This window comes from Geotrypetes seraphini, chromosome 6 (assembly GCF_902459505.1).
Source record: "Geotrypetes seraphini chromosome 6, aGeoSer1.1, whole genome shotgun sequence".
Classification (NCBI taxonomy): Eukaryota; Metazoa; Chordata; class Amphibia; order Gymnophiona; family Dermophiidae; genus Geotrypetes; species Geotrypetes seraphini.
The window spans coordinates 1,163,197-1,187,772 of record NC_047089.1 but is presented as its reverse complement, the minus strand read 5'-3'; the positions used below and the strand labels follow the sequence as shown (position 1 = coordinate 1,187,772).

Below are 24,576 nucleotides of genomic sequence, written 5' to 3'. Positions count from 1 at the left end.
CAGACTATTCCCTTTGGAGGAGCCGCATGATTGCTCTCTTGATGTGGGAGCGACGGGATGTGACTGATTTGTCCTCTCGCCAGGGCCGCCTTTTCCAGACCACTTGGGAACCCTTCTGGACTACTTTGACCCCTCTAGCTCGTAGCCGGATACTTAATTGATGCTTTTTGTTGTGCTTATCCTTTTGTTTCATTTTATGTATAGTTTGCTCTTTGTTTCTTTTTGGTAATTGGAAGGAGGACCCAGGGGTGGGACTGGGGGGGGAGGGGGGTGTTTTGGGTTGGGTTTGGGGGAGGGAGGTTCTTTGGGGGGATATTTCAAACTCTTTTGAGCTGGTTTTTGACCTTGTTGTGTCACTCTGTTGTTTTCTTGATTGCTCAATAAAATATATTTGATCATAAAAAGCTTAATGGTATTCTTACAAAACTTCTTTGGCTGGGTAAAATGCCTAGAATTGCTTTAGTATCCTTGTAAAAGCCAATTGAGGAGGGTGGGGGTAAATTTTAAAAATTTTTATAGGTATCATCAAGCCTATATTTTACGTCAAGGTATGTATTGGATCCTCCCAGAACTCATAGATAATGCCCCGGATTGGTTGTATTTAGAATGGTGCCTCTTGTTCCCTTTAAATTTAGTTCATGTGCCAAGTATCAATATGCCTAGGAGATATAAGGAGAATAAAATTTTAATGGATACATGGAAAACATTGAGATATATTAGCAATTTAACACCTATTCCAATTAATAAATCAACTAATCAATCCTTATGGATAAACTCCAATATTAAAATTGGTGGATATCAAGTCTTATGGAAGAATTGGATTATTGCGGGTATTCGAACTCTGAAAGATGTTATTTCTGATGGTAAACTGCTTGAATTTTCACAATTGCAATATAGATTTGGTCTTAATAAATCACAAAGTTTTAAGTGGTTGCAGTTGAAACAGGCTATTCAGGTGGGGTTCTCTGAATGGAAGTATCTTAATAGTCAATATAGTCTGGAGTTCCTATGCTTCCAAGCAGACTTCCTAGGACATCAAGCCGCATTGTGGTATAAATTGTTATCTGGATACTTGAATAAAAAACCAAAATGTGGTCTTAGAGACATTTGGAGCATTGAGATCAAGCAGCAGATTTCTGCATCTCAGTGGCCACGAATTTGGTCTTGGAGAATGAGATGTACAGTGTCAGCATCTATGAGGCAAACCTGGTTTTTTTTGTTGCATAGAGCGTTTTGGACACCTGTTCGTTTACAAAAGTTAGATAGCTCTAAATCTAATAGATGCTGGCACTGTAATCTGGAACCAGGGACTTTGGATCATCTACTTTATTACTGTCCCTGTATTAAGTTATTTTGGAATTCAATTTGGACTCAAGTAAATTCTCTATTGTAAAACCATGTTGTGCTTTCTTATGATACATTTTTATTTGGAATGGTTATGAGAAAAAAGTCAAATATCATCACACAACAATAAACTTTTATTAATTATGACAGGGGTTACCATTCAACATATTACCAATAACTGGAAAAATTACAAAAATCTTAATTACACATTCTGGTGGAATTCGTTATGTCATATTTTTAAGATGGAAAGAGCATTAGCGTTGCAAAAAGGGAATTATAATAAATCCGTAAAGATTTGGGGGCCATTGGAAAAGTATTGTAATGAATAGTCATCATTTTTCTTCCTTTTTTAGATTTATTATATGCACACTCAGGGGGGAGGGAGGATTTAGGGAGGAAATTTTATAATTATGTTTATAATAATAGTATATTATATTTTATATAGAATAACTGATGAAGGGTGGGTGGGTAGGGTTTTATATCATTAATGATCTATTAGATTTTATGTGTTAGATTTTAAAGTGTTATATTGGAATCAATTTAGGATATATTTATGTACACTTGTTTGATTTTAAAATGAATAAAGAATGGGGAAAAAAAAAGAAATTACCAAAGAAACATTATGGGATGCATTTAAGGCTACCATGAGAGGTAATATTATATCATACTCGGCATATATTAGAAAACAACTTAAAAAAACCATTTTCTGATTTGGAAAAAAAAATTAAACATTTGGAAGCTAAATTAGTTGATAAGTGGGAGCAAAGTACCCTGCAGGCTTTATTAAAAGCAAAAGGTAAATATAATAATGAGATATCATCAAAATTTGTAAGGAATGATTTGTTTTCCAAACAAACTTTGTATTATGGAAGTTCAAATAAGGCGGGAAGATTATTGGCAAATTATCTTAAAGTGAAGAAAAGAAGAACAAAAATTATTGCAATGAAGGAAGAGAAAGGAGAGACACATACTCAAATTGGAAGCATTTTAAGTCAATTTCTAAATTTTTATAAAGATCTATATTCTTCTGAGCCTTTTGAAAATAGAGAAAAAAATGGTTTAGATTTTTTGAATCTAATTGAGGGGCCGAAAATTCCTGAGCATATAAAAAAAAGTTTAGAGGAGCCTATATCACAAAAGAATTAGAAACAGCATTGAAATCTCTTAGAGTTGGATCCGCTCCAGGTGGTGATGGCTTTATGGTAGAATTTTATAAATCTTTTCAAATTACCCTATTACCTCATTTATTGAAATTATACCAGTCTCAACTAAATAGAAACAGAAAAACAGAAAATAACGGCAGAAAAGGGCCACGGCCCACCTAGTCTGCCCACACTAATGACCCACCCCCTAACTTCCTCCGTGAAGAGATCCCACATGCCAATCCCATTTTTTCTTAAAATCTGGCACGCTGCTGGCCTCAATTACCTGTAGTAATAATAATAATAACAGCTTATATACCACAATACCGTGAAGTTCTATGCGGTTTACAAAGATTAAGCAAAGGTACAAATTGATTGACTTTAAGAAGGGAGGAAGAAAGAGGGTTAATAGGACAGGAAATCCATTTTTGAGGAGAGAGTGATCAATAGAACAAGTTAATCGCTATAGAGGGGAGAGAGAAGAGAGGATCAGTTGTCTAGATACTTTAGGAACAGGTGTGTTTTCAGACGTTTCCTAAATTCCTCATAAGTAGTGGGCGAAAGCAATTGTTCATGATGCTGCTTGGTGCGAGAGAAGATGTTCATGGTGTTTTTTCAGTTTACAACCTCTCACTGGGGGGGAAACGAAGTTGGAATGTGAGCTTCTCTTGTGTCTGTTGGTTGAGAAGACGAAAAGGTCAGTTATATATTTAGGGGCAAGTCTGTGTAGTGCTTTGAAGCAGAAGCAGGCAAATTTAAACTTTACGAGCGCCTCCATTGGCAGCCAATGCAGCTGCCGGTAGTAGGGTGTCACGTGGTCAAACTTCCTCAGCCCAAAGATCAGTTTGACCGCTGCATTTTGCATCAATTGTAAACGCTGCATGTTCTTTTGGGAAATTGCTAAATAGGCGATGTTACAGTAGTCAAGTAGACTCAGTATGAGGGATTGGACTAGGGTTCTGAATGCCGCTGTATCGAAATAAGCTTTAATGGAGCTGAGTTTCCAGAGAGTGAAAAATCCCTTTCTGATCAAGAAGTTCACCTGGTCTCTCATGGTTAGGCACTGATCCAAAGTTACACCTAGTATCTTTATGGTAGGTTGGATAGGGTAATTAAGATTATTGATACATAGTGGTGATTTGGTGTCAAGCGGATGTGGCGAAGCAACAAAGAAAGTTGTCTTTTCTGAATTAAGTTTGAGCCTAAAGGTTGTCATCCAGTGCTCCATCATGTTTATGGCTTCTGAAGCTTTAGGAATAGTTTCAGAGATAGAATTAACGAATGGGATGATGATCGTAAAATCATCTGTATAACTAAATAGTTTTATCCCTAACTGGGTTAGCTGCGTGCCTAGTGAGGACATGTAGACGTTGAAGAGCAATGGAGATAGTGGCACATTGGATGGATTGCTCCAGGTATCTGAAAGTTCATAATTAAAACGTACTTGATAAGTGCGGGACATAAGGAAGCCACGGAACCAATTCAGCACTAGGCATTGCAGCAGTTTCCCGTGGTCTACTAGATCAAAGGCAGAACTCATATCGAATTGCATAACTAGGGCATTAAGGCCCTTACTAAACAGTAGGTGCAGATTGTCTAAAATAGCCGCAATTACTGTCTCAGTACTGAATAGCGGTCTAAAACCGGATTGAGTTTCATGTAGGAGAGAGAACTGATTCAGATAATCCATCAGTTGGGTGTGTACCAATCCCTCCATAATTTTTACAATAAACGGAATGGATGCTACTGGTCTGTAGTTGGATATTATAGCTGAAGATTCTTTTCGATTTTTTAGAATTGGGGTTATTATTATGTGACCATTATTAGAGAGGAACTTCCCAGTTTTTAGTTTATGACCCAAATATTGCATCAACGATAGCTTAAATACTAAAGGTGCCGCTTTCATTTCTGGGGGGCATGAGTCCAGAACGCAATAGGATTTAGAGTATTTGTTATATAGTCTGTTGTAATTGTTCCACTCTAAATCTTGAAAGGAGCTCCAGATCATATCTGCTGGTGTATCATTTCCTTGGGTGATAGGTATCGGATGATCACTAGGGTCGTTTGTTGAACAATGAATTGTAAGGTTTTTAATTTTCGAATCGAAGTGTAGTGCTAAGTCATTTGCAGAGGGTAACTTAGAGTTGTGTGTGGGTGTGGTGTAGCGAGCGGTGTCAAATAAATTTGTGATCAGGTTGAATAGCTCTTTTGTATTGATTCCTTGTGAACCATTACAAGATGAGTTGATTTTAATTGAGTAGAATGCTTTACGTTTGTCTTTTATCATTTGTTTGTAGATTTTTATGTTAGCTCTCCATTTGTTACGGTCTGTTAGTTCTCCTGTTTTTTTCCAAGTTCTTTCTAGTCGTCTAGCTAGTTGTTTCAGTTTTAGAAGTTCGGTGTCAAACCATTTGTTATATTTATTTGCTTTGCTTTTGCTATTGCATATAGGGGCAATTTTATTTAAAATGGATGTGCTGGTTGTCATCCAGTGATCCCAGAAATCGATTCCTTCTTCTATCTCTGATTGCAATTCATATTGTGACCAGAAATCTATTGAATTAATATAGCCTCTGGTGTGATGTTCTCTTTTTATTATTGGACGTGTTTTAGATTTAGAATAAGACCAGATTAGCTTGAAATAATAAGTAAAATGATCAGACCAGATATCATGACACCAGGTGCCTTTACGTATAGAGATGGCAGGGTTTGGGATGTCCTTTGTGGACATGGCTACCATATCTAACTGATGGCCTTTTTCATGTGTTTGTGTGGGTAGAGGGAGGTTGTAATTGAGTAGGGATAGAAAGTTTTTAAACTCTTTCGCGTTTGTATTGTCCTCTTCATCTAGGTGTAAGTTTATGTCTCTTGCGATGATATTGTAAGAAGAACCAAGTGAATTGTTTAGGACAAATGCACAGAAGTCTTCTTTGGCTTTTGGCCAGCTTTTTGGTGGGACATAGAATAATATGCATGATAGGGATTCTTCTAGATGACGGTTGCTAATTTTACAGGCTAGAATTTCTAGTTGGTCGGTCATTTTGAAATCTAATAGTTCGAACTCAAATCCATCTTTAAGAATAATTGCTAGACCTCCTCCTTTTTTTCCCACGCAGTTTAGCGTAAGGATTTTAAAATTGTCTGGTAGGAGGTCAATTATTATTGGATCATCTTCTGATAGTAACTATGTTTCAGTTAGTTAAAGGCAGGCTATTTGCTTGTTAATGATCCAATCATTAATTAGGAAGGCTTTATTCCTGACAGATCTAGTATTAAGATATGCACAGGGGACAGATGTGGGTGTGATAGGTTTGGTAGCTGTATGGGTTTTACTTGCCTTATTCTTTTTTTAAGGATTCGTTGGTGTCTTCTTTTATTTGAGATAGCAGTAATGTGATTTGTTATGTTTTCTTGTGGAATAGAGATGTGTAAAAGTGAGAGATCCGGGTAGTTGATTGATTGTGATTGTGGGTGGAGGGAGTTAACATCTTTGATATTGCCAATTAGCAGACAGATCAGGAAAATCAGGAGGAGATTCATGTTTGCAGGGTAAAGTATTTCTTCCTAGCACAGAAGTGTAATGGTTTCCCTGTAAATTCTTGAGTTCAAGTTTCAAGTTTATTAGGATTTTATATACCGCCTATCAAGGTTATCTAAGCGGTTTTTACAATCAGGTACTCAAGCATTTTCCCTCTCTGTCCTGGTGGGCTCACAATCTATCTAACGTACCTGGGGCTATGGAGGATTAAGTGACTTGCCCAGGGTCACAAGGAGCAGCGTGGGGTTTGAACCCACAACCCCAGGGTGCTGAGGCTGTAGATCCAACCACTGCGCCACACACTCCTCTTGTTTGTATGGTTGTTGACTGGATTGGTGTAGGTTTTGAAGGTGGTCCAAAGGGATATAGATCTTAAGCAGTTCTACGACAAGTCTCTAGTAATTACACATGCAGCTATCAGTTACTCATGCATTTAACAGCTATTTGTGTCTCTGATGATAACATATGCCTCAAAAAGTCCTAAGTAGTCCTAATTCAAGACTTCACCAATTACACATACATCTAGTGGTTAAATTTTCATCTAGTAATTGTATGACTCTGATGGTAACATATGTCTAGCAGTTACATATGCAGGCAGGCAGTTCTTAATCGCAGGATCGGGTCGATGGGCTCTCTGTAGTGGCGATGGCTTATCCCGCTGCTTGGAAATAAAAAGCAGGTAGTTATTGGGCAGAGCACAGATACTCGGCAGGATCGGGTCGATGGTCTCCCGATAGTGGTGGCTGATCCCTCTGCTTGTTTTTAAAAGAAAGCAGGCAGTTGATTCTCCCCAGCGGACTGCGGTGGGAGCGGAGCTCAGACATCCGGCAGGATCGGGTTGATGGGCTCCCGATAGTGGTGGCTGGTCCCTCTGCTTGTTTTTAAAAGAAAGCAGGCAGTTGATTCTCCCCAGCGGACTGCGGTGGGAGCGGAGCTCAGACATCCGGCAGGATCGGGTTGATGGGCTCCCGATAGTGGTGGCTGGTCCCTCTGCTTGTTTTTAAAAGAAAGCAGGCAGTTGATTCTCCCCAGCGGACTGCGGGGGGGGGGGCGGAGCTCAGACACCCGGCAGGATCGGGTTGATGGGCTCCCAATAGTGGTGGCTGGTCCCTCTGCTTGCTTTTAAAAGAAAGCAGGCAGTTGATTCTCCCCAGCGGACTGCGGGGGGGGGGGGGGAGGGGGGAGGGCGGAGCTCAGACACCCGGCAGGATCGGGTTGATGGGCTCCCGATAGTGGTGGCTGGTCCTGTAGTGGAAGATTATTCCAGTGATCAACCACCCTTTCAGTGAAGAAATATTTTCTGGTGTCTCCATGATTTTCAACGGATGCCCTCTTGTTGCCGTGGGTCCTTAAAGAAAAAATATATCTTCTTCCACCTCGATATGGCCCGTGACATATTTAAACATCTCGATCATGTCTCCCCTCTCTCTGCGTTCCTCAAGTGAGTATAGCTGCAACTTATCCAGCTGTTCCTCATACGGGAGATCCTTGAGTCCTGAGACCATCCTTGTGGCCATTCGCTGAACCGACTCAACTCTCAGGATATCTTTTTGGTAATGTGGCCTCCAGAATTATACACAGTATTCTAGATGGGGTCTCACCATGGATCTGTACAAAGGCATTATGACCTCGGGCTTATGGCTGACGAAACTTCTACGGATACAACCTATGATTTGTCTAGCCTTGGATGAAGCTTTCTCTACTTGATTGGCAGTCTTCATGTCTTCACTAATGATCACCCCCAAGTCTCGTTCTGCTACAGTCCTTGCTAGGGTCTCACCATTTAGGGTGTAAGTCCTGCATGGATTTTTGCTGCCAAGGTGCATGACCTTACATTTCTTGGCATTGAAACTTAATTGCCAAGTCTTTGACCAATGCTCCAGTAGGAGTAGGTCATGCATCATACTGTCGGGCATTGAGCTTTTGTCGGGCACTGTGCTTTTATCTATTGTGCTCTTGCCTACTATGTTGCATAGTTTGGCGTCATCGGCGAATAGCATAATTTTATCTCGAAGCCCCTTAGCCAAGTCTCTTACGAAGATGTTGAATAGGATCGGGCCCAAGACCAAGCCCTGCGGCACTCCGCTGATCACCTCCGTCGTTTCGGAGGGGGTGCCGTTTACCACCCCCTCCGAAATCTACCTCCAAGCCAGTCCTTAACCCATGCAGTTAATGTTTCACCTAATCCCATCAAACTCATCTTGCTCAATAACCTGCGGTGTGGGACGCTTTGCTGAAGTCCAAGTACATGACGTCCATGTTGATGGGGATCTCGTAGATTCTCTTCATTCAGGATCGTATCTAATTGGCGTTTGATTAGAGTTTCCATAAGTTTACTTACTAACGATGTGAGACTCACCGGTCTGTAGTTCGCAGCCTCCGTCCTGCATCCTTTTTTGTGGAGTGGAATGACATTAGCCGTTTTCCAGTCCAACGGGACTTTTCCTGTACTTAGGGAAAGATTGAAGAGTGCAGATAACGGTTCCGCCAAAACGTCTCTCAACTCTCTGAGCACCCTGGGGTGTAGTTTGTCTGGTCCCATAGCTTTGTTCACCTTGAGTCTTGATAGCTCATAGTAGACAGTGCTGGGCGTAAACTCGAAATTTCGAAACGGGTCTTCCGAGCCTTCCTTTGTCTGCAGCTGAGGGCCGGATCCCGACGCCTCGCAAGTGAAGACTGAGAAGAAGTATTCATTTAAGAGTTTGGCTTTATCGGAGTCCGATTCTACATAGTTCCCGTCGGGTTTCCTAAGGCATACTATCCCATCTGTGTTCCTTTACCTGTCACTAATATATCTGAAGAAGGATTTATTGCCCTTCTTTATGTTCTTCGCTAGATTCTCCTCCATTCGGAATTTGGCCTCTCTGACTGCTGTTTTGACTGCTTTTGACTTGTTCAGATAGTCCTCCCTAGATTCTTGCTTCCCTGATTGCACTGCACAACAATTTTTTGGTTAAGTCTTGATTCCTGAAAAGTTTTTGGTGATTATGACAGGTACCAACTTGGTATGCTCAAATATGGTTTTGGTTTTACTGCATCACGTAAGAACTATGAGAAATAGACATTTTTATGTTTACTGACAATAAAATATATAGTCAAGTTTACGTTTCGCACAAGCGACTAAATGAAACAGAATTAAAAGTGTTTTGCTCCCGAGTTTCTTTTATATTCAGTGTCTGGTGCATCACGTTGTAGCATCCAACAATAGTCGGCAAGCATTGACGGATTCCAATTGCCCTGGTATCGTTTCTCCATCGTAGCTATGTCTTGATGAAACCTTTCACCGTGCTCGTCACTCACAGCACCGAGATTTGCGGGGAAGAAGTCCAAGTGTGAATGGAGGAAATGAATCTTGAGTGACATATTGCACTTCATTCTCTTGTATGCTTTGAGAAGTTTGTCTACCAGCTGAATGTAGTTTGGGGCTCTGTAATTGCCCAGAAAATTGTCAACAACGTCTTTCAAGGCTTTCCAGCCAATTTTTTCCGGCCCAACTAACAGATCTTCAAATCGCTTGTCACTCATAACATGTCTGATCTGGGGGCCAACAAAAATACCCTCTTTGATCTTGGCATCAGTTATTCTTGGGAACATCTGTCTTAAATAACGAAAACCTTCCCCTTCCTTGTTCATTGCTTTCACAAAATTCTTCATGAGTCCCAGTTTAATGTGAAGAGGAGGCAAAAATATCTTTGTCGGGTCAACAAGCGATTCATGTGCTACATTTTTCTGTCCTGGAACTAACTTTTTACGGAGTGGCCAGTTCTTTCTAGAATAGTGCGACTCTCTGTCTCGGCTGTCCCATTCGCAGATGAAACAGCAGTACTTTGTATAGCCAAGCTGCAGTCCTAGTAACAGAGCAACGACTTTGAGGTCTCCACAGATATTCCAGTTATACCTGGTATACTGGACATACTTTAGTAACATTTCCATATTCTCATATGTTTCTTTCATATGTGCTGCATAGCCAACAGGTACTGAAGGATAAACGTTGCCATTGTGCAACAGAACAGCTTTCAGGCTTAACATTGACGAATCAATGAAAAGACGCCACTCTTCCGGGTTGTGATCACAACCAAAGACCGAGAACAATCCTTCAATGTCACAACAGAAACAGAGACTGTCGACTTGTGCAAAAAATTTGGTTATATCATGATGCCGGTCTCGAAACACAGAAATTTTCTAACCTGGTGATAGCAAACACCATTCCTGCAGTCTCGAACCTAGCAGCTCAGCTTTTGCTTTTGACAGACCCAAATCTCTGACCAAATCGTTCAATTCGGACTGTGTTATCAGATGTGGATCGCCTGATGAGGATGGTTCAAAATCCGGGTCAATGTCACTGTTAGAACCCTGCACTGCAGTTTCTTCATCTGGTTCGTCTAAGGTCCAATCCTCTGGTGGTTTCGGAACTGGAAGACTGTCATCATGTGGCATGGGTCTCATTGCTGAAGGCAGATTAGGATATTCAATTGACTTCTTGTTTTTGGCAGAGAAACCAGACACATTAGTCAAACAGAAATAACAGTCCGTCACATGGTCTTTCTGTTCTCGCCATATCATCGGAACAGCAAATGGCATCGTCTTTCGAGTACCTCTGAGCCAGGCTCTCAGACTAACAGCACATGTCGCACAGCAAATGTGAGGCGCCCATTGCTTGTCTTGATCACCTATTTTGCAGCCAAAATACAGATGATAGGCTTTCTTTACAAGGGCAGTCATCGAACGTCTCTGAGGCGTAAGTGTATATTCCCCACAGATATAGCAGAATGTGTCGCGGCTGTTACGACACCGACGAGACATATTGCCCGACACCAAAACGTCTATAGCATCAAGCTTACTTACTGTTATATTGCTACAGCTACTATACTACTATACTTTACTATACTGATACTATATACACACACGGACTATCTATATTAACCAAATGAGCAGGATCGGTGTATGGAAGCCACCATTATAGCATGGTGAGACAGCGCAAGCTCGTTCAGACCTGCCCAGACATGCCCAGGATGTCATCTTCCATAAAACAGCTTCCAACCTGGCTAGATTTTATGCATGGACATACCCAGGCGGCACAAACCGTTGTTGATAAGACACTTATGGGAGAAAAAATTGTTTGCATCCAAATATAAGAAAAAATCACGACAAAATTGAAGATTTCTCTGAAATGGTACGTGATGGGTAATTTTTGATGTAATATTCATGATCAGCACCCAAAATTCTATAAGAAACACCCAGCAGTGTTCAGGAAGCAAAAACTTTGTTGTGCAGTGTAATACAAAAACTTTCAAAATTACATTAGCACGTTAAGGTTAATCAAGTTTATCTGGGAGTGTTTTAGGAATGCATCAAGGCAGAAGTTCAGAGAAATTTAAAAAAAAAGATAAGTTTTGATTGATTTCCTGAAAGTTTGATAAGAAAGTACGTTTAAAATAAAGTTGATTAAACATTTGTTCCATTTGCCTGCTTGGAATGATAGTGTTCGATCAAGGAATCTCTTGTAGATGCAGCCCTTCGAGGATGAAAAGGCGAACAAGTAAGTACTACGTGTACAGGTTGTGCCTGGAAATTTGAAATGGTGAGACAGATGAATTGGGGATAAACCTGTTCACTTCACCTTTTAACCATGCCAGCTCTCATTTCCTCTTTTTTCCACCTTTGCTAATACATGGAATACATCTGGTCTGGGCTTCAATGATGGTATTTTTAAATAACATCCATGCCTGGTTTACAGTCCTAACCTTTGCAACTGATCCTTTTAGCTTCTTTTTAACCATTTTCCTCATTTTATCATAGTTGCCCTTTTGAAAATATAATGCCTCAACAGTAGATTTCTTTTGCGACGTTACTCCTGGTAGCAACTCAAATTTGATTATGTTACGATCACTGTTTCCCAGCGGACCCAACAAAGTTAACTCCTGTATTATGCCTTGCATTCCACTAAGGACAAAATCAAAAATAGCTCCTCCTCTTCAGTTCCTGGACCAGTTGCTCCAAGAAGCAGTCATTTATGACGTCTAGGAATTTTACCTCCCTAGCACTCCCTGGTGTAACATTTAACCAGTCAATGTTGGGGTAATTGAAGTCTTCATATACAGCAACTCTCTTCTACTGAAAGAAAAACCAGAGGAGTCCAGCAAGAAAATTAAACAATGGAGACAAAAGACCTCAAACTTTACAGGGGAATTTACAAACGGCATGTAGCCATATCAAAGTATCAGTGGCGCGGTACGCTAATCCTTCCTCCGGGTTCTGTTGGGTCTCCACCTCATCTGCCTGTCCAGATCCTCTGCAAGGTCCTACTCCCATGGCGTCTGGTGGATTCTGTCCTCCAACTGTTGGTTCCCTTCTGATATGCTGATGGTCCTGTGCCTCCACCATCCTGCAGGCCTCCTTGATGAATTTCTCGAGCTCTCTAACTTGCTCCGTGATGTGGCTCTCTCTGGTGGTATCCTCAGTTGCCCAGCACTGTTCCTCTATGGTGCAGAGTCCCTCCAGCTCCTGGACTCTGACCTGCAGTCTTCCGACCTCCTTCTTCAGGCTATCCAGTTCCTGGCATTGACCGCATATGTACGCCTGCCTCCCGGAGGGTAGTCATACATATGACACTCGGTGCAGTATACTGGGTAGCTCCGCTGGGTTCCATCAGCCTCCATTACTCTTTTCTCGTTCCTATGTCCCACGGTGTGTATGAGTGGTGCCCGGCGCGCAGCTAGCTGAAAGAGTAGAGAGAGAAGAGAAGAATGAGTAGAGAAGAATGTACCTGTGGTTTATTTTTCAGAGTTAGATTTCGCTGCTGGGCTGCCTGGGCTCCTGGCTCCTTCTCAAGGCTCCTAACGGCTGCGCGCCGTTGGCTCCTCTCCTTTTATGGGGGAGTTTGGCAGGTGACGTCGGGGGGTGGGCGGAGATATCTCTCGCCTCTTCCCCTCAACTCCGCTTGGTCTACTTTACGCCCCTTGGCTCTCCTCCCCTGCTTTCAGCTCTCCTCTCTCGGTCTGTCCGCTCTGCTCTTAGTCTCCTCTCACTGTCCGCTCTGCTTTCAACCCCCTCTCTCTGTCCGCTCCGCTCTCCGGTCTCCTCTCTCTGTCCGCTCCGCTTTCAGCCCCCTCTCTCTGTCCACTCCGCTCTCAGCCCTCTATTCTCCTCACTCTGTCTGCTGTCCGATTTCCCAAAACCCCGCAGCTTCCTCCACTGCCTGCCACGTGCTCGAGTTTCAGTTCAGCACAGCACCTCCTATCTTCCCCTTGCTGCAATGTCTGAGAAAAAAGAGTAAGAGAAAAAAGAGTAAGAGAAGAAAGAAGTGAATGAGTAAGAGAAGAAAGAAGTTTGCTGTAAGAGAAGAAAGAAGTTTGCTGCTGGGCGGCCTGGGCTCCTTCGCAAAGGCACCCTCGCAAAGGCGAGCGCCTTTGCCGCTCGCCTTCGCTGCGCGCCGTTGGCGCCCCCCTTTTAAGGGGGAGTCCGGGCTCCAACGCTGCTGGTGACGCGGTGCGGGTGGGCGGAGCTAACTCTTGCCGCTACCCGCTCATCGCCATTATCCCCTGCTTCCTCCGACCTCCTCCGGCTTCCTTCCTCCTGCTTTGCTTGCCTCCTCAGCCGCTGCTGCACTTTCCTCCTCCACGCGGCTGCTGAGGTCTTGGCGCTGCTGATTCGCCCCTTTTAAGGGGGAGTCCGGGCTCCGACGCTGCTGGTGACGCAGTGCGGGTGGGCGGAGCTAACTCTCGCCGCTACCCGCTCCTCACTGCCGCTATCCCCTGCTTCTTCCGACCTCCTCCGGCTTCCTCCCTCCTGCTTTGCCTGCCTCCTCAGCCGCTGCTGCACTTTCCTCCTCCACGCGGCTGCTGAGGTCTTGGCGCTGCTGATTCGCCCCCTTTTAAGGGGGAGTCTGGGCTCCAACGCTGCTGGTGATGTAGTGTGGGTGGGCGGAGCTAACTCTCGTCGCTACCCACTCTTCACCGCCGCTATCCCCTGCTTCCTCCAATCTCCTCCGGCTTCCTCCCTCCTGCTTTGCCTGCCTCCTCAGCCACTGCTGCACTTTCCTCCTCCACGCGGCTAATTCCTCTAATTATATAACTAATTATAATTTCATATTATCAATTCTATCCAGAAAAAATTTATTTTCCAAAATCCTGTTATATACTATATCACACAATAGAAACCATTGTAATGATAACTAATAGTTTCAGCATGCTAATGAATATGGAATAAATAATGTAATTCATAATATATAACTAATGCATTAATAATAAAAGTTAGCAAAACTATTTATTCTTAAATTATATATTATTTATATCATGACTCAATCTTCACTCTAATATATTCCTCAATAGATCAGTAATATATCAATCCCAAGACAATATTGTTCCTTGCAAGCTCCAAACTGATAAAACTGATAAAAATTCAAAGTCAATTTTAAAGAACCATCCAAAAACCATATCAATCCTTCCTTCCAAATATGTAAATATCGTTAGATCCTTCCTATTATGTTTGAGTTTAAATCAAAGTTTGATATGTTCCAATTCAGGTAAAAGTCATAACATGTTCAATGTCTAACCAAAGTTGGGTTTATTCCTCATCCGTATCCGTTATCATGTATTTTATTGTCTGAAGATAGAATTATAAAGATATAAATAGCTCTACACTTCCAATAACCTTAACTTGAAAGGCCATTAAATGAACATGAAATCCTTCAATAAAATGAGTCTGAAAAGCTCAGCATTAAACATCATTTGAAATGTATCTTAAAACAGTCATGTACCTATATCCATATCTAATCTAATCCTTAGGTTTGTATACCGCATCATCTCCACGTTCGTAGAGCTCGAGAAATACAAAGAAATAGGAGAAACAGGAAGGAACTACAACAGAGGGTTAGAGGTAGAAGTGGGAAGAAAATTTAGAGGACTTGGGATGCCAAGATATAAGAGTTTCCTTGATTCCTAAGTTGGAGGGAGACTTACATTTTTTGAGAAAAGCCAGGTTTTCAGATGTTTGCGGAAAACTTGGAGAGAGCTCAAGTTCCAAAGAGGGGAGGTAAGGTTGTTCCAGAGCTCAGTGATTTTGAAGTGGAGGGAGGTCCCTAGCTTTCCTGTGTGGGAAATGCCTTTTAGCGAGGGGAAGGATAGTTTTAATTTGTGAGAGGATCTGGAGGTATTAGGGTTTGAGGAATTCCAAGAAAGAGGGATAAAGGGAGGGAGGATACCATATAGGATTTTCATATCCATTCTTCTTGATGCTGAAAAACCTTTACCTCCAGAAGATTATAACCATCCATTTCTTTATTTATTATGTTAAAGAATATCCCCGATCTATTCCATAGCTGCGCTGCCCGCTGCTCTTGTGATTGGTCTCACTGGTAAGTGACAAGGAAGATCCAAAGAGATTTATATGTCTGTAGTTCTCCAACCTAGCATTTTTGGATAAATATGATGTCATTTTTATTGTCCATGACTGCTTTCAAGACTTTTATTGACAGAAGATATACTTTTAGCGTCATAAAAATTTTTCACTAACAGTTATCCAAAACATTAAAAGATCATAAGATGAACTTGAAATTCTTCACTCAATGTTACTGGAAAACTCAGAATTTAAATCCGTTGTAATATATATCAAAACAGCCATGTCTCAAATCCATATCCACACTCTCCGATTTTAAAATCCTTTTTCCTTTAAAGATCCAAGACAAATAGGAATCCAATCTGGAGACAATTAAATATGCTTTTGTTCCTTCACGACTATTTCCTTTCTTTTGCTGTCCAATATCTTATCTGTTTAATTATTAACAATTCCTTCTTTTAAACAGAAATAATTTAATATCATTTAAAAACCTTCCAGGAACTTATATACATCCATGCCATATTTATTATATTGTATCATATCCATTACATAAAGTTAATACAGCCATTAATTCTTTACAAAGACATGGGCTCCAATTTTGAGAGAAAGTCTTTTAATTTCTCAGGGTCATCAAAAAATAAAGACTTGTCTCCGCTAGAAACTCTCATTTTAGCAGGATAATAAAGACCAAACTTATATCCTTTTTCTTTTAGTTGAGATCTCATTTCAAGGAATTGTTTCTTTATATTTGCTGTGTTTTTAGCAAAATCTGGCAAAAACCATATTTTGGACCCTTTATAATTTAAATTCTTATCACTTTTCACTGCATTCAAAATGTCTATCGCCTGTTGATATCTTAATAACTTAAAAATTAAAGGTCTCGGTCTCCCTTGATTAGTATTCCATTTTACCGGAATCCGGTGTGCACGTTCTATTTCAATGGGGTGTTTGAAATTCAACTGTAACAGTTTAGGTAGCACGATAACATAACATCCTGCTTAATGAGACTCCACTCCTGGTCCCTCTCAGTACAGATGAAACTAAATGAATCAAAAACAAAATTACTCTGGCTCGGCCCAAAGTTAGAACACCTGCCCACCCTCTTCGCACTGCCCTCAGGCACTGCCTTACACCTTGAGTTCTCAAGCAAGGTCCTTGGCATCATTATCGATTCCTCTCTCTCTCTCAACGACCACCTCAACTCCTTGACAAAATCATGCTTTTTCAGCCTCCACATGCTAAGGAAAGCAAGACCCTTCTTCCCCCAAAAACATTTTGCCGTCCTTGTCCAATCCATCATCCTCTCCAAACTTGACTATTGTAATGCCATTTACCTATGCTTAACAAAAAAAAGCCTCCAAAGACTCCAGCTTATTAAGAACACGGCAGCCAAGCTGATTTTTGCAAAACGTAAATCTGACCACGTCTCCCCACTCCTGGCCAATCTTCATTGGCTCCCAGTGATTTCCAGAGTCCAATTCAAATGCTCTTGCCTGGCTTTTAAGATTATTCACGGCATCCTTCCTTCCCTAATCCCACTTTCTTTCAACTCCTCGTGCCCTGACTCCACCAGGACCGCCCATAAATTAAAACTATCCTTCCCCTCCCTACATGGTATTCTCCACGCAGGTAAACTGGGAAAATCACTTCTTTTCAAAATCACAGGTCTCTGGAATGACCTTACCATCCCGCTGCGGAACCTGAGCTCCCTCCATTTATTCTGCAAGCAACTAAAAACCTGGCTCTTCTCTAACATGTGATTTCTTTTCCCTTACTTTTCCACTCGATTTATAAACTTATGTAAACCTTTTCCTACCCTTTCTCATTTTTAAGTTCTTGTAAACCGTGCCGAGCTCTACTTCCGTGGAGATGATGCGGTATATAAACTTAAGGTTTAGTTTAGATTTTCTAAGAATTGAATTGCATTACCCCCTTCTAAATTTTCTGGTAAACCATTAAGTTTAATATTCTTTCTCCTACCGCGATTCTCATAATCCTCAAGCTGATTTTTTAACTCTGTAATCCTTAAACTGTCAGTCTTACACCTCCTCTCAGCACGTTCTAAAAATTCCATTTTTGTTTCTAAATCAGTAGTTCTTTTATTTGATATTTCCATTTGGCGATGAATGTTTAGAATTTCTTCTTTCATGTCAGCCATGTTATTAGCAATCTCTTGTAGCAACTGTTTAATATATCTCAATTCACTTCGGCTTTACTCAGTTCTTCCGTTGCGTCTCCCGGAAGAGGAACCTTAGACGGTGTAACCTGATCCTGCTTTTGACGCTAAGCAGTCCCTCCGGTTTCATTTTTAGATTGCCTCTTACACGTCATGATCTTACACCACTATTCAACACTTTAAAGCCAAAAAGATAAAAAGATCTATCTTTAAAATAATAAACCGTTGCCCAGGTAAGAGGAGCGTCGCGATCACACTTCCATCTTGTGTGCGCGCTAAGCCACGCTCCTTCTATGGCAATTTCTTCTGAAGTATTAATTTGAAAAAATTCAATCATTTTTAATTTAAATTCATCAAGGAAATTTGAATCCGCAATCAATGTATTATCGAATCTCAAACTTAAATTCAATCCATACACCCCCATGACCTGACAATATGATAGGATCTATGGAGGTTTTTTTCCACTTGTTCTATTTGGTTTAAGACAAAAATATAATCTATTCTTGGAAAAGATTTATGAACTTGTGAACAAAAGGAAAATTCCCGATCATCAAAATTAAGTATCCAGCATATATCTTTCAAATTACAAGATTGTACCAAATTATCTAACCCTAATGATTTCATTATTTTACTAAAATCTCCAGCCACTACTATTGGGTATATCTTTCATTTAGAAATTTCCTGCTAAATGTTGTATTTCACTTGAGGGGGAAAATTTTCTTTTTTTGGATCCAAAGCAATTGTTGGAGTTTATTGTGGCTAAAGAAGGGGGGGGGGGGTGACTATTGGCTCAAATGTTGTACCTGCAGTTTAAAGAAACGGCTGCTTTCTTTCTTTTATCCCGTCCTAATGATATTATAATTTTTCTTCTTTCTTTGTCTATTTCCTAATATAATCGACCAATTTTTTCTTGTTTTTCTTCTTTATGTATTACATTTCTAATCTGTATTCAAGTAGATTTACTTGTCTTTCATTTCTAAAATGAAATAAATAAAATAAATATTTGACATCCAAAGAAAAGGGTGATGTCATCAGAGAAGAATCCCAGCACTCAGTTCAAGCAGGGAATCCGCCCCCCCCTTGAGAAAATCAGATTCCTGGTGCTGGTGCTTTCTCAAACAGTAAACAATCATGAAACTTATATACTCAATTTGGACAGACTGTTGGATTGCTGAAAAGGATCAATCTTACTTTGTTTGAAGTGTATTAAAATTTTTAAATATTGACCTTTGAAAACATGCACAAGCAATAACCCATAAAAACTATCGACACCCTTTTTCACTGGTTAATGGAACAATCTGTATGGAATAAAAATATCTGTGGAGACAGACAAAACGCAGGTATTTTACTCTTGATCTCCTTACCTAGGATTCAGATGACTTCCAAAGCCCCAGATGTAAGCAAAAAGAAATATACTTTTGGTCAGCCTGTTCTGATGCTGCTTGGGATCAATGTTGGGGGAACCATCAAAGCTCCAAGTTTTGCCTTTAAAATGAAGAAATGGTTATTATCTGAGCTTAGCCTCCATCTAAGAAAAGTGCTCTCTGACCTTGTCCTCTCTGTGTCTATCTCTCTTTTCTCCTGCTCTTTAATACTTTCTAGCTTGGTCCAACTTTTTCTTGCCCCCATCAAGCCCAGTAGCCAACCCAGGTCACAAGATCCCAAAAGAGAAAAACAGATTATCCTTATAAGTAAGCATTAGGTTTTCCCAAATCCAGCTTAATAATGGCTTATGGACTTCTCTTTTAGGAAATGATCAAACTTTTTTAAAACCCTGCTAAGCTAACTACTTTTACCAAATTCTTTGGCAACCAATTCCAAAGTTTAATTATACACTAAAGGGCTGATTCTATAAGTGGTGCCTGCTGCATGTCAGTCATGGACAGGCGCTGTTCCAGAATTCCCTAGGCACTGGAAATGCAGGCCAGGGTTTAACAGGACTACATTTCCAGCGCCAAAGGGACTGTCAGAATCGTGGCACACAGTGACACTGACGTCTAGCACAACCCCTTACATGCCCACTTCTGGGCTTTGGCACCACCAGGCACCTAGGTGCCTGTCCCAAAGGCTGCTTAGTGGTGGCTATTTTTTTTAACAAGGGTTTAATTGGGCAATTATCGTACCACTTAAATCCAATTAAATCACTTGCGTTAGGTGCCTCCCAGTGCCAAACATAAGGCCACCTGTTTGTGAATCCAGCCTGAGTGTAGAATTATTTTCTCTAATTTTATTTAAATTTACAACTTAGTGTTTTCATTGTAGGCCCCTTTGTACTTTTGGAAAGGGTAAACCAGCAATTCAAGTCTACCCATGGAAGTAATTTCTCAGCTCTGTCCCTTGCCCTCAGTGGATAGTCCAGCCCATGAACCCATCCTTCATATTCAGCTGAATGAAATACCTTTTGACTTTGGAATTGCACTGCATTCCCTGAACCCCCAATATCTTTTCTTTGCTTATATCTGACTTATGTATTGTTATTCCACCTTACCCGATAAATTATTTCCTGTTAAAGAGATTTTCTGTGTACTGCCATAACTGAGGTGTTGTGCCATCAAAGCCTGGAATATTTTCCTGAAGGCTGATACTTCTTGCATCCCACAAACTACCGAAGTCAGGTCTCTTTGAGGTTCCAGCACAGACCTGCAACTGTGTTCTAGGAAGTTAAATGTTGGAGGGAAGATCTCCTCACTGAGGCCTTTTAGCATGGCTACAGAATCCTGGGTTACATTGTATTTTGTGCTGATGAAGGTCATGAGGGATCCAAACTCTGAACGCCACATTTGATTTCCACTACAATAAACAAGACGACAGCGAGTAGCCATTGCTGGTGAGATGTTAGCAAGATCTGTTTCCTCAAAGATGAACCTCATAGAGTCTGGTGGTTTCATTTGCTCCCCATTAGGAAGTGTGAGAAAAGGATGAGTGTTGAAAAGGCAGGAGATTGAATCTAACCATTCTGAGCTCGTTGTCCCATCAAGCACTACCCACTTCTCAGTGCTACCTGGGTGGGATATGTGATTCCCAAGTATATCAAATTTTGCTCTACTAGGATCTTGCTGTACATGAGCAACTGAAACACTTCTAAGAATCTTGGGGAAAAGCCCATCCTTCCAGCTCCCATTTTTCATTTCTCCCAAAAACTCTTCCACACAGAGACTGTTTGGATATAGACATACACAACTAACAGGTCCATAACTTTCTTTACTAGAAGAAAATGCTTCATTGCCATGCTCCTTGGTTTCTTTAACAAACATAGAACAATATTTCTCATTGGTTGCAAGCCTGTTAATGGCCCTAGCCAGAATTTTCCATGAGGTCGTTTTACCACTTCCTGGGGGACCTACAATCATGACACCTCTTGTGTGAAAGAGGGCCTGAGAAAGCTGTAGAATTATAGCTGCAAGATCAGAATCCACATAGAGCTTGGACTCCTGGAGCTCCAAACTTATTGCACTAGCCAGTCTGGAGAAAGAGTATGTCTTTGAATAGGTCACTGCTGCACTGGGCGGTCTTGTATATAAGCCCAATTCTGGAAGAAGAGTAACAGACATGGGGAAAATATTCCTTAAAAGCTTCTTTCGATGATACAGTTCAGAAGAATCCACATCAGCAAAAAGAAAAGATGAAGACAAGGCCCTAATCATGGCTATTTCCTGTGCTACACATTTAGTGATGCTCTGGGGCTTACTATGGTGATGATAGGTTGTTGGGCTCCAGGAACTCCTTTCCTCCTTCTCAGATGTTGCTGCCTCAGATTTCACATAACCAGTTTCATTTGTCTTCTTTTCAGAGATATAAGGTAACGATACAGGAAGTTCTGTGTCATGTTCTCTTGAACTTTGATGGATGTTTAATGTTGTTTTTATGATGTTTCTCAGAAAGCAAAGAGAGTCAGGATTTGGTTTACACCCCAAGTCTTTTGTCAGTTGAAGAAAGGAACAGAGTTTTCCAGTCAGGTGTTTGACTTCTTGAAAACCAGCAGCAAGCAAGCTTACTTCTGAGATCTTCTGGAGGTTTGGCTGAATCAGCGACACGGGCCTCATCAGAATTCGAAGGTTTGCAGGAATTTGAGTTGATGAAACCAGCTCTGAAAGGGTCATGAAACAACTATAGTTCTGTGCAATGGGGATTGTATTCCCATGGAAAAAAATATTTCCAAGGATTCTGGGCTTATAATATTGTATGAGAATGGGAGGCCTATCTATAGAGCTCCTTGGTACTTCATAAATAGTGGAAAGATTCTCAGTCTGCTCATTTGAGGCTGGAACTAAGGCAAAGTTATGGATGCTTCTGCTGCTTTGTTGCATAGCCATATATGACTTGTGTATATCCATAAGATCTTGGCCAAGCACTGAGAGTTTCTCTTGATCCATCCTCTCTGCATGATTTATGACCAACCAGGCTCCCAAATGCATGGCTCCATAGAGATATTGACTGATGCAACTGAGGCTCAACTGCTTAGAAGAGTTTAGACAAACAACAAGCCTCCCCAGGGCATTTCCTAGAGTCAAAAGGGTTTCTGTTTTGCCAGCTCCATGTGGACCAATTACTGTTCCACAATGATACTGTTCCACTGCAAAAATTAAACCCAATATGCTCTTCTCTGTCATGGTATTTCCCACAGGGATTTCACTGGGGCCAATATATTCATAATCATAATGCAATGTATTACCTAGAACTTCCACAGAGCAGCCTTCCTCAGGGTTTCTTTTCTGTAACCAAACATCCAGAAGAGTATTAGGTGTAAACTTTTTCAAATATTCCTTTGCTTTTTGACTGCTCACACCTACATTGTATTTCAGGAGCTTTGCCCACTCAAAAGATGTTTTAGAATCAACATTCTGCTTCATCAGTTTTTGAACAATGTCTTGATGATGCACTGTGAGAGTTACTAAAGCAGAGAACAATGGTAGAAGTAGGCTGCGACTTGTAGGAATGACAGGCCAAAGATAGCGATGCTTCTGGATGTATTCCACTAAGAATTCAAGTTTCAGGCCATACTTCTGTTTCAAATATAACTTATTAACTTTCTTATTGAATAATGAGTCTTCTAAGTCAATATACCAGGACACTTGTTCAGCCACAAGGATACATTGAAAAGGGAAGGCTACCGCTAGCTGAGCCCACAGCTCTGCCCCTAGGCACACACTGGAAGGTTCTCTAGATAATAATGTAGATTCCTGCCTGTTTTGAAATTCATTGTCTAGCTTCTTCTGTAAGAACAGCCTTTCTGCTACACAGTCCTGCAGCAAAAGAAACAAAGTGTTTTTCATCATAAACTCAAAGTTAGACAGCCAGATAGTGGCTTGGAGATCACTGTGGAGGAGTGAATGCAGAACAATCTTCTCTCCACAGTGGCCTATGAAGGCTTTTGTTACTAATTTGGAGCTGTCAGCAGTTTCCTCTAACGTTTCAAACTCCATATCCTGTATGTTTTGAAAGCATCTCTTGACCCATGGTACCCTTTTGGTGAGATCATCTGAAGCTACTAATATAGCCAGGACTTCGTCATTGCTGAGGAAGTAAAGTCGTGGGCAGCTTGCCCTAATGTTTTCCAGCAGGTACTGTAGGTCTTGCACAATCTCCTCCATGACAGTAATCCCATTGATTAGCATTGCCTTCAGTGTCTCTCCATGGAAATCTTTGTTCATTTGAACTCTCAGCTGATTGGGCAGAATGGAGAGCACTGAAGCATTCTGGTAGATGGTCTGCATAAATGCTCTGTAAGTCAAATCCACAGTCTCAAATTTGGAAACCTGCAAAATACAAACAATTGATTTATCAGCATGAAATTAAGTTTTTTTTTGTTTTTAACAGTGCTGATTAAGCAACCATCCCTATCACTACTAATAAAGTGAAGAGAGTACTATGTTTATCATCTTCATGTAACTTACAGCATAAAGAAACCCAGCTATGGGTTGTAAGAGGGCTGGTTGGCCTATTTACTATATTACTATTGATACTAAAAGTAGAACAGTAGGATATTTTGAGGAGCAGCTAAGAACATAAGCATTGCCATACTGGGGAATACCGAAGGTGAGGGTGGTGGATGCCTGGAATGCTCTCCCGCTTTACGTGGTGGAAACAAAAGCAGAGTTCAAAAATGCACAAGACAGGCACAAACATAGAAACATGACAACAGATATGGCCAAATGACCCAGCCAGTCTGCCCATTTGCAGCATCCAGCTATCTCCTCTTCTCCCTAAGAGATCCCTTGTGCCTGCTTCACACTTTCTTGAAATCAGACACACTACCTCTACCAGGAGACTATTACATGCACCTACTGCAGAATGAACGCTCTTGTAAGTCCGTAAGAGGAGTTTGAACCTACAAACGTAACGGCAGATAAAGACCAAGTATATCATCCGCCTGTCCATCCGGCGTACAGTACAAAAATTAAGAAGACAACTCCAAGGGAGAGAGTGTCTTGCTCTCCTTGGAGAACACCTGCTTTTCTCCAAGGACAAACAGGCATAAAATGGAAGGTAGAGTTGACGTTCAAATACTTCTAAAACCTGGAAGAATCTCCTATGAGGCTTAGTACATTCTAGATAATATGCTAAAGCACGCTAACAAGCAAGGTATGCAGTGCAGCTTCCTGAGGCTTTGGAAAGAAGATTGGAAGGATAATGGATTCATTGAGATGAAATTCAGATTCTATTTTTAGGAAGGAAATTAGGGTTAGCTCAAAGAACTACCCTGTCATGTAAAACAGGCCTGAATTTCACCTACACATCTGGCAGAAGGAGTGCCGTTAAGAATACTACTTGCCATATCAGAAATTTTAGTGAACGGGAATGGAGAGGATCAAAAGGAGACCTCAAGAGAACTATGAGAAGACGTTCAGATCCCAGGTCACCGGAAGAGGTTTGATAAGGGATTTGGTATGCAACAAAGACTTTAATGAACTGAACAACCAAAGGATGAAGAGACTTAAGTGTAAATCATTAATTGCACTCAGGTGTACCCTTACTACTGCTGCTACTACTACTACTTATAATTTCTATAGCACTCAAAGGCGTATACAACACTGTACATT

The 24,576-nt window shown here is 41.0% G+C and overlaps 1 protein-coding gene across 1 annotated transcript in view; it reads right to left on the bottom strand.

The window, feature by feature from the left end:
* Positions 1–24,576, bottom strand: part of DNHD1 (dynein heavy chain domain 1) — a 681,063-nt gene that overhangs the window by 325,745 nt on the left and 330,742 nt on the right. The window contains exons 23-24 of the mRNA XM_033948490.1: positions 20,025–23,292; positions 18,901–19,021 (exon numbers count right to left, since the gene is read on the bottom strand). Of these exons, the coding sequence (XP_033804381.1) occupies positions 18,901–19,021; positions 20,025–23,292 (3,389 nt within the window). The remainder of the gene's footprint in view (positions 1–18,900; positions 19,022–20,024; positions 23,293–24,576) is intronic.